Source organism: Macaca fascicularis, chromosome 7 (genome assembly GCF_037993035.2).
Source record: "Macaca fascicularis isolate 582-1 chromosome 7, T2T-MFA8v1.1".
Classification (NCBI taxonomy): Eukaryota; Metazoa; Chordata; class Mammalia; order Primates; family Cercopithecidae; genus Macaca; species Macaca fascicularis.
The window spans coordinates 120,409,647-120,425,864 of NC_088381.1; the positions used below are offsets into that span (position 1 = coordinate 120,409,647).

The 16,218-nt window shown below is 38.4% G+C and overlaps 1 protein-coding gene across 5 annotated transcripts in view; it reads left to right on the forward strand.

The window, feature by feature from the left end:
• Window positions 1-16,218, forward strand: part of GPR137C (G protein-coupled receptor 137C) — an 86,186-nt gene that overhangs the window by 31,097 nt on the left and 38,871 nt on the right. For all 5 annotated transcript variants that reach the window (XR_012415802.1, XR_012415801.1, XR_012415803.1 and 2 more), the window contains exon 2: window positions 14,804-14,847. Coding sequence is in view for 2 of the 5 variants with exons in the window: in XM_045396422.2 (XP_045252357.2) it covers window positions 14,804-14,847 (44 nt within the window). In the remaining 3 variants the exon portion in view is untranslated. The remainder of the gene's footprint in view (window positions 1-14,803; window positions 14,848-16,218) is intronic.

A 16,218-nucleotide genomic window follows, 5' to 3' on the forward strand; every position in this document is an offset into this window, starting at 1 on the left:
TGGTAGCTGACCTTTATTTTTTTTTCTCATCCAGCTCAACTCTCTCTTTCACACCCATTGTCCCATGACCTGTAATTTTTATGGATTATCCCTCTCACCCTGTCCTGATTCTCTTCTTCACGTGATCCTTTGAAATGCCTTCACTGAAATCTAGCTCTTCTCAGATGACATTTCATGTCCTTTGTGGGAAAAATGATCAGCCTATTTTATACTTCCCAATACTACTTACTAATGTTATACCATCGTCATCTCTGAAATCTGTGCCATCCGATTAGATCATCATTGGCTGTAATAATAACTTCTACCTTCCTGGGTGAATCAGCACTTTCTTCTTTCTTGCTTGGTCTCCTGTGATATATGATCTTCCTCAAAGCCCTTATTGATAACCCATCTAATGTCTCAATTCAGTGGTTTCTCTGAGCTCTAAAACCCTCCATTTCTATTTAAGCCACCCAGTAGCATGACCACACCTTGGACCAGCTCTTAAAAACTGAGCTATATTTCCTGACCGATGTCTTCTCTTTTCCCTTATATATATTGAGTTTATTCTTTTATCTGTTTTTTACCCTCATCCTGACTTGTAGTCACTTTATCTCTTCTGTTCTCCCCACTCCATTCTAGTATTCCTCATCCCTTGACTTTTTGCGGTGCCAAACCTGTTCATTCACCAGAGTGAGTTCTTCCTCTACAATAGTTCCCACATTTTCTAGTTCTAAATTACTACATGAAAAAAATGCATCCTAGTTATTTGAACTTTTTGTAATGTGTCAACCTAAAATAACAGAGATTCTCCAAAGACAGTAAGTTTAGTCAGGAATGAGGAGAATGATTATGATCCAGGTTGTATGTGCTAAGCTGGATCATGGGCATATTTAGGGAGACCAAGGCAAGGGGAAACTTTTAAAGGCAAAATTCAAAAGGTTACATAGTTGTTTTGAAATGGTTACCCCTCCCCGCGAGGATTAATAAAAGAGTGATGTCATTCCAAGGCTGAACAGGCAGTTGCTGGATAGATGTCCTCACAGAAGTATTCTTTGTGCAAGGTTACGGTGACTTTTATGCAAGGTCGTGTTCTTCAGAGAATCCTTGTAATCATTTTTATTACAGAAATGTGCAAAAGACTCCTCCTTTTTGACCTCCTGACTCCCTTTTGTTAAGATTTGGCATAAGTGATTCCACTTTGATTCTGACAACTTTGACAGGATCTCCCTCTGTTGCCCGGGCTGGAGTGCAGTAGCATGATCATAACTCACTGCAGCCTCAAACTCCTGGGCTGAAACAATCCTCTGCCTCAGCCTCCCAAGTAGCTAGGACTATAGGTGTGGTTGTAGTCCTGATTGATTGATTGCAGAGACAGAGCCTTGCTATGCTGACCAGGTTGGTGTCAAACTACTGGCCCCAAGCAGTCCTTTTATCTCAGCCTTCCAAAGTGCTGGGATTTCAGGCATGAGCCACTGGACCTGGCCCATTATTTTTTCCTATTAGATTGTTTTCATTTTAAAATCAGAAAACCTTGCTAACTATATCCACTATCAACTGCTTAACTTTAACTGGACCTTGCTGTTTCTCAATATATTCTTTTATAACCTTTCTATTCATATGTTCCAAATGTTTTTCATATTCCTGTGCTTAAATCTAACATCTTTCACAAGAAGTGACCTTGCCTCCTACTTTCCTAGAAAAAAATAGAATCCATCTGCCAATTCTCTCATCCTTCTTCTCTATATCAAAATATCAGAATCCATACTATATCCACATTTTTTTATTTTAACAAAGAGCTGGTTTGTAAATTATTTTAAATTTTCTATGTAGACCTCCAGGTTTTTCTTTAATTTTCTTTTCTTCTCTCTTGACTCAATAGTGTCTTCCTTTTCAGGACTAACATGCCTCTTCTGTCTAGAGCCTTCCTGACAATTAAACTAACTCACTCTCTGTTGCTTCTCTCACTCTCTCTCTCTCTCATTGTCTCTCCACTCTTCATCTTCTTCTTCTCCCTCTATTTAGTCAATTTCTGACCAACAGATTGCTAAATCTTCAACCATGAAGAATCTTTTACCCTACTTTAAATTTAACAGATTAGACTGCTATTGTTTTATGTACATATACTGACAGAAAACACAAGACCGAGACCAGGTGCGGTGGCTCACGCCTGTAATCCCAGCACTTTGGGAGGCCAAGGTGTGTAGATCAGTTGAGGTCAGGAGTTAGAGACCAACCTGGCCAACATGTTGAAACCCTGTCTCTACTAAAAAACACAAAAATTAGCCGGGCATGGTGGCAAGCACCTGCAGTCCCAGCTACTTGGGAGGCTACGGCACGAGAATCACTTGAACCCAGGAGGTGGAAGTTGCAGTGAGCTGAGATCACACCCCTGCACTCCAACCTGGGCGATAGAGGGAGACTCAGTCTCAAAAAAAAAAAAAAAAAAAAAAAAAACAAAGAAAAGAAAAGAAAACACAAGACCCACAAGTTAGAGTGAAAGACCGTTTATCACTCATGGCTAAAGCAGCAACAAAAGCAATGTCTTTTTGCTGTGAGTCTCAAAGCCCCCAAATTCATAGGGCAGCACTATGAGAGGATGTTACCTGCACATTCAGTGGGGAATGCTACGGGAGAGAAAACCCTGAAATAAAAAAAGAGAGACAGAGATAGACATTTATTCTGGAGTGTAAGCAAATCTTCACCAGGGAGAGAGAGGGAGACTTTACTATCCTGGAATGTCCTCAGGGAGTGCAATGTTCTCTACCTTTATTATACCAGTCAGGAATATTCCTTCTGACCTTAAAGTAAACACTATGTCTTGCATTCAAGGATGTTTGTCATGCAGTCCCCTTTGCTCAGAAGATACAGACCATGCAAAAACATGAGACATTCATAGAGAATTCTCTTCCAACACAGATTTTTCCAGGTTTCTCTTAGCTTCAGATATCTCTCAGTCTATACTCACTGCTTCTGTTGTCTTGCTTCCTATCAACTCCTTGCACTTCTGCTCTGTCAATCTGAAAATTATTCTTTGCAAGGTACCAGTGACATACCAGTCACTCAATTAAATGGTATTTTCTTAATCATTTCTGACATTTTTCAGAATTTAGCAATGGCTCTACTTTCTTCCTTTTAACTCTAAACTACTCTGCTGTTTTCTATGACTAGTCTGATTCTTACGTTTCTCTCCTCTGCCCATCTCCCTTTTCTTTACTCTGTGCTTTCTAATTCTGACTATTAAATGTGAACATATCACAGGTTGACTCTCATTCTACACTTGTTCACACCTCAAGTGTATTCTACTGAGTTTCAGCTGTCACCTCTATAGGTGACTGTAATTTCCCTCTTACATTCCAAAACTCACCTATTATCTTTTATTTCGCCTAGATGTAATAAATTTTAAATGTAACAATACATTTCATGACCTGGCTTTTAAGTTTTTTTTCAGTGGGGCCCTCATTCTATCAATTGTTTAGATTCAAAACCTGAAAATGTAGTTTAGTCAGCTCAGTCAAGTTCAACAGTCTTTTAACTGGAATTCTTTGCCCCACTGTAATGCATTTTATACACTGTCACTTAAGAAGTCATTCAAACATAGAATCATATTACAGAGTTTATAGCCAGCCTAATTCTTCAGCATTTTATACAAAACCTCCATAATTTGATGACTGCTTGCCTCCAGCTTCAACTTCTGCTGTTTCCCACACTATCCCACACACCACCACCATATGAAAGTACTTTCTTTAACCTTAATTCACTGCTCATTTATTCAAATACTTTCTGAAAACCTATTGTGAACCAGGCATTACGGTAGGCACTAGGGCTATGTATCTGAGTAAATTATGGTCTTTCTTAAGAGAGAAATAAATATGTAAATAAATGCTGTAGAGTATGATTAATAATGCAAGAATAAAAAGAGTTTTCTCTCTCGCTGAGACACTTCACCTAACAATATAAAGAATGACATTCTCGTAATGTCTGGAAGGATGAGTTGGAATTTGTTATCTGGCCATAAAGCATAGTCTAAGCAAAGTAAAAAATATGTACAAAGGCACAGAGATATAAAATTGAACCACTTATTTGAAGAGTTGTAAATAATTCAGAATGACCAGGCCAGGTGCTGTGGCTCATGCCCATAATCCCAGCACTTTGGGAGGCTGAGGCAGGTGGATTGTTTGAGGTCAGGAGCTCGAGACCAGCCTGGCCAACATGGTGAAACCCTGTTTCTACTAAAAATACAAAAATTCACTGGGCATGGTGGCACATGCCTGTAATCCCAGCTACTCGAGAGGCTGAGGCAGGAGAATCGCTTGAACCATGGAGGTGGATGTTGCAGTGAGCTGAGATCATGCCAGTGCAGTCCAGCCTGGGTGACAGAGTGAGACTCCTTCAATAAAATGTAAAACATAATAATTCAGAATGACAAAACTGTACGTTTGAAATTGGGGCTAAAAGGATACAAGGATGGGAAGGTGGAGCTAGACAATAAAAGACCTTTTATGTATTAAAGGAGTGTGGACTTTTTTCTGGAATAGTGTGATCAGATGTAATTTTTTAAAAGAAGTTCCTCCATCATAATTTATTCAGGTAGGAATCATTGGTAGATATTACGAACTAGTCAAGGAAATTTGAAGAATAAAAGATATTTACATAGTCTCTAAATATTGCTCTATGTGATACTCTTTAAATACAATGGGAAAACAGTAACTAAATGGTGGGAAAACACTATAAATACCACTTTAACCAATTTATTAAAGTTTTTTGTTGTGTTTTGTTTCTGAGACAGAATTTTGTTCTTGTTGCCCAGACTGGAGAGCAATGGTGCAGTCTCGGCTCACTGCACCCTCTGCTTCCCGAGTTCAAGCAATTCTCCGGCCTCAGCCTCCCGAGTAGCTGGGACTAAAGGTGCGCACCACAACTCCCGGCTACTTTTTTTAATTTAATAGAGAGGGTTTCGCCATGTTGGCCAGGCTGGTCTTGAACTTCTGACCTCAGGTGATCCACCTGCCTCAGCCTCCCAGAGTGCTGGGATTACAGGCATGAGCCACCACTCCTGGCCCAACTGATTAAAGTTCACAGTAATGGGACAAATCAGCATCATGAACCTCCTGATATAATGCATTGAAGAGAATGCAACATCATCACTTATGTGGTAATCCTACCAAAATGCATATCCAAAAATCTAATAATGAAGAAACACTATAAGACCACTGGTCTCTATATTCTTCAAAATTGTGAATATCATTAAAGACAAAGGAAAAAAGTGAAGATTAAAAGAGACTAAATACACATAAAATCTGTACATAATGCATAATCCTGGATTTTTTTTCATAAAGGACTTCATTGGAATGATTGGAAAAATATGAATAAGGTATGAAAATTACATGATGGTATACACATACAGCTTTATGATTTTTGTAATTATACTGTCGTTACATAGGAGAATTTTCATCTTTAAAGAAGTATACACTGAAGTACTTAGGGCAAAGGAGTGTTGTACAACTTGCTCTCAAATGATTTTTGGAAAATCATACAGAACATTGATGTTCATAGCAGCAGCTTTCACAATAGCCAAAAGGTAGAGGCTACCTAAGTGTCCATTGATGGATGAATGGATAAACAAACTATGGTATATACATGCAATGGAATATTATTCAGCCTTAGAAAGAAGGACATTCTGACACATGCTGCAGTTTAAATAAACCTTGAAGACATTATGTTAAATGAAAGTCACAAAAGGACAAATATTGTATGAATCTACTTATATGAGGTACATATAGTAGTCAAATTCATAAGGACAGAAAGTAGAGAGATGGTTGCCGGATCCTGGAGGAGGAGGGAATGGGCCGTTATTGCTTAATGAATGGGTATAGAGTTTCAGTTTGGGAAAATGAAAAGGCTTGGGAGATGGATAAAGGTGATGGTTGCACAACAATGTGAATGTACTTAATGCCAGTGAACCATACACTAAAAAATAGTTAAATTTTATGTTCTATCTATATTACCACAATTTTTAAAATTTAAATAAATCATGTATGGAGGGAGAGTTTTAAAAAGTGGTCAAATGAACAGTTATCATCTGAAGAGGTGGATGGAATTAAGAATGAAAGTAGAGGAATCAATTAAAAGGCTGTTGTAATAATCCGCTGTGATAGTGGAGATGGCAAAAGTGGATGCATCTGAGACTTAATATAAGTGGTACAGTTTAGAGATGAATCATACTATTTTCGACTCCTTCATTACATTCAGCATCTGGTAGATGGTAGTACTGTTACCAAAACACAGTCAGGCACTACATAACAACATTTCAGTAAATAACTCACCCCACATAGAACAGTGGTCCCTTAAGATTATAATGAAGTTGAAATATTCCTATAACCTAGTGACGTAGCCATTTTAACATCATAGCCATTGTAACGTCATAGCACAGTGCATTACTCACATGTTTATGGTGATGCTAGTATAAACAAAGCTGTGCTGCCAGTGGTATAAAAGTGTACCACATACAATTATGTACAGTATATAATACTGGATAATAAATGATTGTGTTACTGGTTGATGTATTTACTATTATTTTAGAATTCCTTTCTACTTATTAAAAAAAAAGTTTACTGTAGAAAAGTCTCACATAGGTCCTTCAGGAAGTATTCCAGAAGAAGGCATTGTTATCATAGGAGATGTCAGCTCCATGCATGTTATTGCATCTAAACACCTTCCAGTGACACAAGATGTGGAGTTAGAAGACAGTGATATGGATGATCCTGACCCTAAGGCCTAAGCTAATGGCGGTGTTTATGTCTTAGCCTTTAAGAAAAAAAAGTTCAAAAAGTAAAAAATGAAAACATTTTACAATAGGAAAAAAAAGCTTATTGAATAAGGATATGAAGAAAGAAAATATTTTTGTACAACTGTATGATGTAGTTCTGTTTTAAGCCAAGGGTTAGTACAAGAGTCAAAAAGTTAAAAAGTATATAAATTTAAAAAGTTATAGTAAGCTGAGGTTAATTTATTGTTCATTTTAGAAATAAAATTAGTGTAGCCTAAATGTACAATGTTTATAAAGTCTACAGTAGTGTACAGCAATGTCCTAGGCCTACACATTCACTCACCACTCACTCACTGACACCCAGAGCAACATCCAGCCCTGTAAGCTGCATTCATATTAAGTGCCCTATACAAGTGCACCATTTTTTGTATTTTATAACATGTTTTTACTGTATGTTTTCTATGTTTAGATACACAAATACCATCGTGTTATACTTGTACATAGCATTTGGTACAGCAGTAACATGTTATACAGGTTTGTAACCTAGGAGCATAGGCTGTATACCATATGACCTAGGTATGTAGTAAGCTATATCATCTAGATTTGTGTAAGTGTACTCTGTAATGTTCACACACTGACAGATTGTGCTTTTTTGTTGTTGTTTTTAATTATACTTAAAGTTCTAGGATACATGTGCACAATGTGCATGTTTGTTACGTAGGTATACATGTGTCATGTTGGTTTGCTCTACCCATCAACTCAACATTTACATTAGATATGCTATCCTCCCCAGCCCCCACCCTCCTATAGACCCCGGTGTGTGATGTTCCCTGCCCTGTGTCCATGTATTCTCATTGTTCAACTCCCACCTATAAATGAGAACATGTGGTATTTGGTTTTTGGTCCTTGTGATAGTCTGCTGAGAATGATGTTTTCCAGCTTCACCCATGTCTCGGCAAAGGACATGAACTCATTCTTTTTTATCACTGTGTATAGTATTCCATGGTGTATATGTGCCACATTTTCTTAATCCAGTCTATCATCGATGGACATTTGGGTTGGTTCCAAGTCTTTACTATTGTGAATAGTGCCGCAATAAACATACGTGTGCATGTGTCTTTATAGTAGCATGGTTTGTAATCCTTTGGGTATATACCCAGTAATGGGATCGCTGGGTCAAGTAGTATTTCTAGTTCTAGATCCTTGAGGAATTGCCACACTGTCTTCCACAATGGTTGAACTAATGTACACTCCCACCAACAGGGTAAAAGCGTTCCTATTTCTCCTCATCCTCTCCAGCATCTGTTATTTCCTGACTTTTTAATGATTGCCATTCTAACTGGCATGAGATGGTATCTCATTGTGGTTTTGATTTGCATTTCTCTAATGAGCAGCGATGATGAGCATTTTTTCATGTGTATGTTGGCTGCACACATGTCTTCTTTTGAGAAGTGTCTGTTCATATCCTTTGCCCACTTTTTGATGAGGTTGTTTGTTTTTTTCTTGTAAACTTAAGTTCTTTGTAGATTCTGGATATTCGCCCTTTGTCAGATGGGTAGATTACAAAAATTTTCTCTTATTCCTTATGTTGCCTGTTCACCCTGGTGGTAGCTTCTTTTGCTATGCAGAAGCTCTTTACTTTAATTGGATTCCATTTGTCTATTTTGGCTTTTGTTGCCATTGCTTTTGGTGTTTTAGTCATGAAGTCTTTGCCCACACTTATGTCCTGAATGGTATTGCCTAGGTTTTCTTCTTGGGTTTTTATGGCTTTAGGTCTTACATTTAAGTCTTTAATTCATCCTGAATTAATTTTTGTATAAGGTGTAAGGAAAGGATCCAGTTTCGGCTTTCTACATATAGCTAGCCAGTTTTCCCAGCACCATTTATTAAATAGGGAGTCTTTTTCCCATTGCTTGTTTTTGTCAGGTTTGTCAAAGGTCAGATGGTTGTAGATGTGGGGTGTTATTTCTGAGGCCTCTGTTCTGTTCTATTGGTCTATATATCTGTTTTGGTACCAGTACCATGCTGTTTTGGTTACTGTAGCCTTATAGTATAGTTTGAAGTCGGGTAGCATGATGCCTCTAGCTTTGTTCTTTTTGCTGTTTGTCTTGGCTATGCAGGCTCTTTTTTGGTTCCATATGAACTTTAAAGTATTTTTTCCAATTCTGTGAAGAAAGTCATTGGTAGCTTGGTGGGGATGGCACTGAATCTATAAATTATCTTGGGCAGTATGGCCATTTTGACAATATTGATTCTTCCTATCCATGAGCATGGAATGTTCTTCCATTTGTTTGTGTCCTCTTTTATTTGTGGAGCAGTGGTTTGTAGTTCTCCTTGAAAAGGTCCTTCACATCCCTTGTAACTTGGATTCCTAGGTATTTTATTCTCTTTATAGCAATTGTGAATGGGAGTTCACTCATGATTCACCTCTCTGTTTGTTATTGGTGTATAGGAATGCTTGTGATTTTTGCACATTGAGTTTTGTATCCTGAGACTTTGCTGAAGTTGCTTATCAGCTTAAGCAGATTTTGGGCTGAGACGATGGGGTTTTCTAAATATACAATCATGTCATCTGCAAACAGGGACAATTTGACCTCCTCTTTTCATAATTGCATACCCTTTGTTTCTTTCTCTTGCCTGATTGCCCTGGCCAGAATTTCCAACACTATGTTGAATAGGAGTGGTGAGAGAGAGCATCCTTGTCTTGTGCCGGTTTTCAAAGGGAGTGCTTCCAGTTTTTGCCCATTCAGTATGATACTGGCTGTGGGTTTGTCATAAATAGCTCTTACTATTTTGAGATACGTTGCATCAATACCTAGTATATTCAGAGTTTTTAGCATGAAGGGCTGTTGAGTTTTGTTGAAGGCCTTTTCTGCATCTATTGAGATAATCATGTGGTTTTTGTCATTGGTTCTGTTTATGTGATGGATTATGTTTATTGATTTGATATGTTGAACCAGCCATGCATCCCAGGGATGAAGCCAAGTTGATTGTGGTGGATAAGCTTTTTGATGTGCTGCTGGATTCAGTTTGCCCGTATTTTATTGAGGATTTTCACATAGGCATATTCGTCTAAAATTTTCCTTTTTTGTTGTGTCTCTGCCAGGCTTTTGTGTCAGGATGATGCTGGCCTCATAAAATGAGTTAGGGAGGAGTCCCTCTTTTTCTGTTGATTGGAATAGTTTTAGAATGAATGGTACCAGCTCCTGTTTGTACCGCTGGTAGAACTGGGCTGTGAATCCATCTGGTCCTGGATGTTTTTTGGTTAATAGGCTATTAATTATTGCCTCAATTTCAGAACCTGTTATTGATCTATTCAGAGATTCAACTTCTTCCTGGTTTAGTCTTGGGAGGGTGTATGTGTCCAGGAATTTATCCATTTCTTCTGGATTTTCTAGTTTATTTGTGTAGAGGTGTTTATAGTATTCTCTGGTGGTAGTTCGAAATTCTGTGGGATTGGTGATGATATCCCCTTTATCATTTTTTATTGTGTCTATTTGATTCTTCTCTCTTTTCTTCTTTATTAGTCTTGCTAGTGGTCTATTTTGTTGATCTTTCAAAAAACCAGCTCCTGGATTCATTGATTTTTTGAAGAATTTTTTATATCTCTCCCTCTTTCAGTTCTGCTCTGATCTTAGTTATCTCTTGCCTTTTGCTAGCTTTTGAATTTGTTTGCTCTTGCTTCTTTAGTTCTTTTAATTGTGATGTTAGGGTATCAATTTTAGATCTTTCCTGCTTCCTCTTATGGCATTTAGTGCTATAAATTTCCCTCTACACACTGCTTTAAATGTGTCCCAGAGGTTCTGGTATGATGTGTCTTTGTTCTCATTGGTTTCAAAGAACATCTTTATTTCTGCCTTCATTTCGTTATGTACCCAGTAGTCATTCAGGAACAGATTGTTCAGTTTCCATGTAGTTGTGCGGTTTTTAGTGAGTTTCTTAATCCTGAGTTCTAATTTGATTGCACTGTGGTCTGAGAGACAGTTTGTTGTGATTTCTGTTATTTTACATTTGTTCAGGAGTGTTTCACTTCCAATTATGTGGTCAATTTTAGAATAAGGGCAATGTGGTGCTGAGAAAAAGGTATATTCTGTTGATTTGGGGTGGAGAGTTCTGTAGCTGTCTATTAGGTCTGCTTGGTGCAGAGCTGAGTTCAAGTCCTGGATATCCTTGTTAACCTTCTGTCTCATTGATCTAGCTAATATTGAAATTGACAGTGGGGTGTTAAAGTCTCCCATTATTGGGAGTCTAAGTCTCTTTGTAGGTCTGTAAGGACTTTCTTTATGAATCTGGGTGCTCCTGTATTGGGTGTATTTAGGATAGTTAGCTCTTCTTGTTGAATTGATCCCTTTACCATTCAGTAATGACCTTCTTTGTCTCTTTTGTTCTTTGTTGGTTTAAAGTCTGTTTTATCAGAAAACAACTGCTGCTTTTTTTTGCTTTCCATTTGTTTGGTAGATCTTCCTCCATCCCTTTATTTTGAGCCTATGTGTGTCTCTGCACATGAGATGGGTCTCCTGAATGCAGCACACCAATGGCTCTTGACTCTTTATCCAATTTGCCAGTCTGTGTCTTTTAACTGGGGGCATTTAACCCATTTACATTTAAGGTTAATATTGTTATGTGTGAATTTGGTCCTGTCATTATGATGTTAGCTGGTTATTTTGCCCATTAATTGGTGCAGTTTCTTCATAGCATCATTGGTCTTTATAATTTGGCATGTTTTTGCAGTGGCTGGTACCGGTTGTTTCTTTCCATGTTTAGTGCTTCCTTCAGGAGCTTTTGTAAGGTAGGCCTGGTGGTGACAAAATCTCTCAGCATTTGCTTGTCTGTAAAGGATTTTATTTCTCCTTCACTTATGAAGCTTAGTTTGGCTGGATATGAAATTCTAGGTTGAAAATTCTTTTATTTAAGAATATTGAATATTGGCCCCCACTCTCTTCTTGTTTGTAGGGTTTCTGCCAAGAGATCTGCTGTTAGTCTGATGGGCTTCCCTTTGTGGGTAACCCGACCTTTCTCTCTGGCTGCCCTTAACATTTTTTCCTTCATTTCAACCTTGGTAAATCTGACAGTTACGTGTCTTGGGGTTGCTCTTCTCGAGGAGTATCTTTGTGGTGTTCTCTGTATTTCCTGAATTTGAATGTTGGCCTGCCTTGCTAGGTTGGGGGAAGTTCTCCTGGATAATATCCTGAAGAGTGTTTTCTAACTTGGTTCCATTCTCCCTGTCACTTTCAGGTACACCAGTCAAACGTAGATTTGGTGTTTTCACATTGTCCCATATTTCTTGGAGGCTTTGTTCATTTCTTTTTACTCTTTTTTCTTAATCTTGTCTTCTTGCTCTATTTTATTAATTTATCTTAAATCACTGATATCCTTTGTTCCACTTGATTGAATCGGCTACTGAAGCTTGTGCATGCATCATGAAGTGCTTGTGCTGTGGTTTTCAGCTATATCAGGTCATTTAAGGTCTTCTCTACACTGTTTATTCTAGTTAGCCATTCGCCTAACCTTTTTTCAAGGTTTTTTGCTTCCTTGCATTGGGTTAGAACATGCTTCTTTAGCTCGGAGAAGTTTATTATTACCGATCTTCTGAAGCCTACTTCTGTCAACTCGTCAAACTCATTCTCTGTCCGGTGTTGTTCCATTGCTGGCGAGGATCTGCTATCCTTTGGAAGAGAAGAGGCACTCTGGTTTTTGGAATTTTCTGCTTTTGTGTTCTGGTTTCTCCCCATTTTTGTGGTTTCATTTACCTTTGGTCTTTGATATTGGTGACCTACAGATGTGGTTTTGGTGTGGATATCCTTTTTGTTGATGTTGATGCTATTCCTTTCTGTTTGTTAGTTTTCCTTCTAACAGTCAGGCCTCTCAGCTGCAGGTCTGTTGGAGTTTGCTGGAGGTCCACCTCACAACCTGTTTGCCTGAGTATCACCAGCAGAGGCTGCAGAACAGCAAATGTTGCAGAACAGCAAATATTTCTGCCAGATCCTTCCTCTGGAAGCTTCATCCCAGAGGGGCACCTGCCTGTATGAGGTGTCTGTCGGCCCCTACTGGGAGGTGTCTCCCAGTCAGGCTACCCAGGGTCAGGGACCCACTTGAGGAGACAGTCTGTTTGTTCTCAGAGCTTGAACTCTGTGCTGGGAGAACCACTGCTCTCTTCCAAGCTGTCAGAGAGGGACGTTTAAGTCTGCAGAAGTTGTCTGCTGCCTTTTGTTCAGCTGTGCCCTGCCCACAGAGGTGACCTTTAGAGAGGCGGTAGGCCTTGCTGAGCTACGGTGGGCTCCACCCAGTTCAAGCTTCCCAGCTGCTTTGTTTACCTATTTAAGCCTCAGTAATGGTGGATGCCCCTCCCCCACCAGGCTGCAGCATTGCAGGTTGATCTCAGACTGCTGTGCTAGCATTGAGCAAGGCTCTGTGGGTGTGGGACAGAGGTACAGGAGGCAATCTCCTGGTCTACCAGTTGCTAAGACCATGGGAAAAGTACAGTTTTTGGACGAGAGTGTACCATTCCTCCAGGTACAGTCTGTCACGGCTTCCCTTGCCTAGGAAAGGGAAATCCCCCAACCCCTTGCACTTCCCGGATGAGGCAACACCAGCCCTGCTTCAGTTCGCCCTCCATGGGCTGCACCCACTGTACAACCAGTCCCAATGAGAGGAACCAGGTACCTCAGTTGGAAATGCAAAAATCACCTATCTTCTGCGTCGATCTTGCTAGAAGCTGCACACTGGAGCTGTTCCTATTGGCCATCTTGAAAGGGACCCCTCATATCTCCAAATGGTGCATTTGTAACAATGCATTTCTCAGAGCATATCTCTGTCATTAAGCGACACATGGCTGTACAGTAGGTAGGAGTAGATGCACAGGCGTCTGTCTTTGCCTGATGATTCACCTGCCTCACACCAATTTACTCTTCGTAAGTTGGCTCAGATATGAGAAGTCCTCCCTGATGCTCCAGACAGTTTTTCCCCTTACCTCATACACTTTCTTGGAGCAAATTACTATTTTTCTCTTTATAGATTTAGTGATAGCATATTTTGCATTTATATCACAATGTATCAGAATAGATGGTTTATCTGTTCTTCCATACTCTGAGCTCCTAGAGAGCAGAAACCGTGGTCATGTTTATGAATCCATAGCATCTTTCATAGAATGTGATATATAATAGGCACTTGGTAAATGTTTGAATGAAATCAGTACATTACCATGTACCTCCACTATTTTTCTTCATAATATACTTTCTTCTTTCTTTCCAGGTCCCCAAAGTTCATACTCTACTTCAATAGTCCTGTAACTGGTCTTTCTACTTTTATTTTGTAGTTCCTCTGTAGTAGCCTGTACATTAATGTCAGATTAGTGAAATTCCGTATTTTGGAATAACTATATAAAAACCTTCAATATCTTCCCATTATCTAAAGAATAATTTAAAGTTTACCAGTAAGGACTTGAGACCCTTAGTACCATGTTCTCAGAATATACCATGTTTATTTCAAATTTTGTTTACCTACCCGCCTAACTTTATTCAACAAGTATCTGAGTACCTGCTTTTTGTAAGGCTTTGTAAAAGAAGAAAGTTTACTAAATATGATATATGCTCATTATCTCTGTGTTCACTTTTGGTACCTCATCTCACTTTACTAATTCATTTCATTACTGAAGAAAATAGTCTTTGGAGAACACTCAGCCATATTCATATTTAAGCAAGAAGTTCCATTTTAGAATAAAACATGACTAATGAAGTTTAGGATAGGTGGCAAGCCATTCAGCACAATGTCTGCCTCATAATAAAACTTCAGTAAATGTTTAAACTGAATTAATTCTGTTTAAATCTTTAAAGATAGAAATGTAAGTTTATGTTGATAACAAAGAAAGTTATTGATTTATTGTTTTAAGCCTTTGGAAAACTGTCTTTTAATTTATGGTAGTTCAGCTGTTAACATTTGAACTTTGCTTGCTGTATGTTGTTTATAGTTGTAGCACTTTAAAACACAAAATCAGAACATATTTAAGAATTCAATATTACATGTTTTCAAAATTTTCTTTTTATATTCTCTTTATAGGTTATATGTAAAGTCAGATGTGCCACTGAACTTGACAGACACAAGTAAGTTTTATGAGTATCTAAATTTCTATCTAAAAGATCTAAAGCATTAATTCATTAATAATAAGGCTTAGTACCTAAAAGATCTAATTTTTTTTATAGCAGACTTCTCGTGGTAGAAGGGGAGTGGTTGTTGAAGGCACCTTCACGGTTTTATAGAAAACCAAGTTGTTAGATTGGTTCAAAGGAAGTAAATTGGGTAGCTCAAATTTCTCTCCCTTCAGCCATACAGCTGACTCAGTTTTTGTTTGTTTGCTGCTCTGTCCCTGCCCTGCTTCAAATATTAGATCTAACTGCATAACTTTTGCCAAAGTTAGATTATGCTGTTTGAAGTGAGAATGTTCCATGAAATAAGTAATATTTCAGTACTGATCAATCTCAAAAGCGAGAGTGCTAAGCTGTGGAGTCAGGAGATTGGGGTTTCCAACCCAATTTTCCCACTAACATGCTTACTATGCAACTCACGTACCCTCTCTGTGCTTTGGTTTTCTAAACTACTCTAATTATCTGGATATATAGGTAATTCCAAGATCCTTTTTGGGTTTCAAACTATGTAATTACTGTTTTCGTTATTTAATCTGGAAGAACTTTAAAATACAACCTTTTAAAACGAAAATCTTTTTGCTTTACATGTACACTAAGCAGTTTAGTTTGCTTGTTACAGATTGCACATTACCTTCAATTTACCTCATTTAAACCATTTCCAAAGGCAGCTACTTTATGATTTCCACTATTGAAATGACCCAATATATCAGAAGCCAGATAAATTTCAGCATCATATGTATTTAATTTGGGAGTATAAATGTGTTTGAACTGGGATTACATTTGTACAGATAGTTGTTACTGCTACTTGATACAGATAGCAGCCTTAACTGAAGAGTTCTTATGAGGTAGCCTAAATTTTCTTAGGGGGAGGAGATTAAGGATTTTATGTGCAGAGTTGCTCTTTATGCACAGTAAATATGCAACTTTATAAGAACATGAGGTATTAATGAGTGCTTGAAACTCTACATATACTGTCCCTATGTTCTTCTTTAGTCAAGTTTGAAAGCATTGTTTGCTATAATCAGACCATTCATAAGGAATGTTGTTTAAAACATGCTTTAACTCTTAAAAATTTTTTTTCCTTTTTCTTTTTTTTTTTTTAATTGATACAGTCTCGCACTCTCACCCAGGCCGGAGTGCAATAGCACTATCTTGGCTCACTGCAACCTCCACCTCCTGGGTTCAAGTGATTCTCGTGCCTCAGCCTCCTGAATAGCTGGGACTACAGTTGTGCGCCACCACACCGGCTAATTTTTGTATTTTTAGTAGAGATGCGGTTTCACCATGTTAGCCAGGCTGGTCTCAAACTCCTGGCCTCAAGTGATCTGC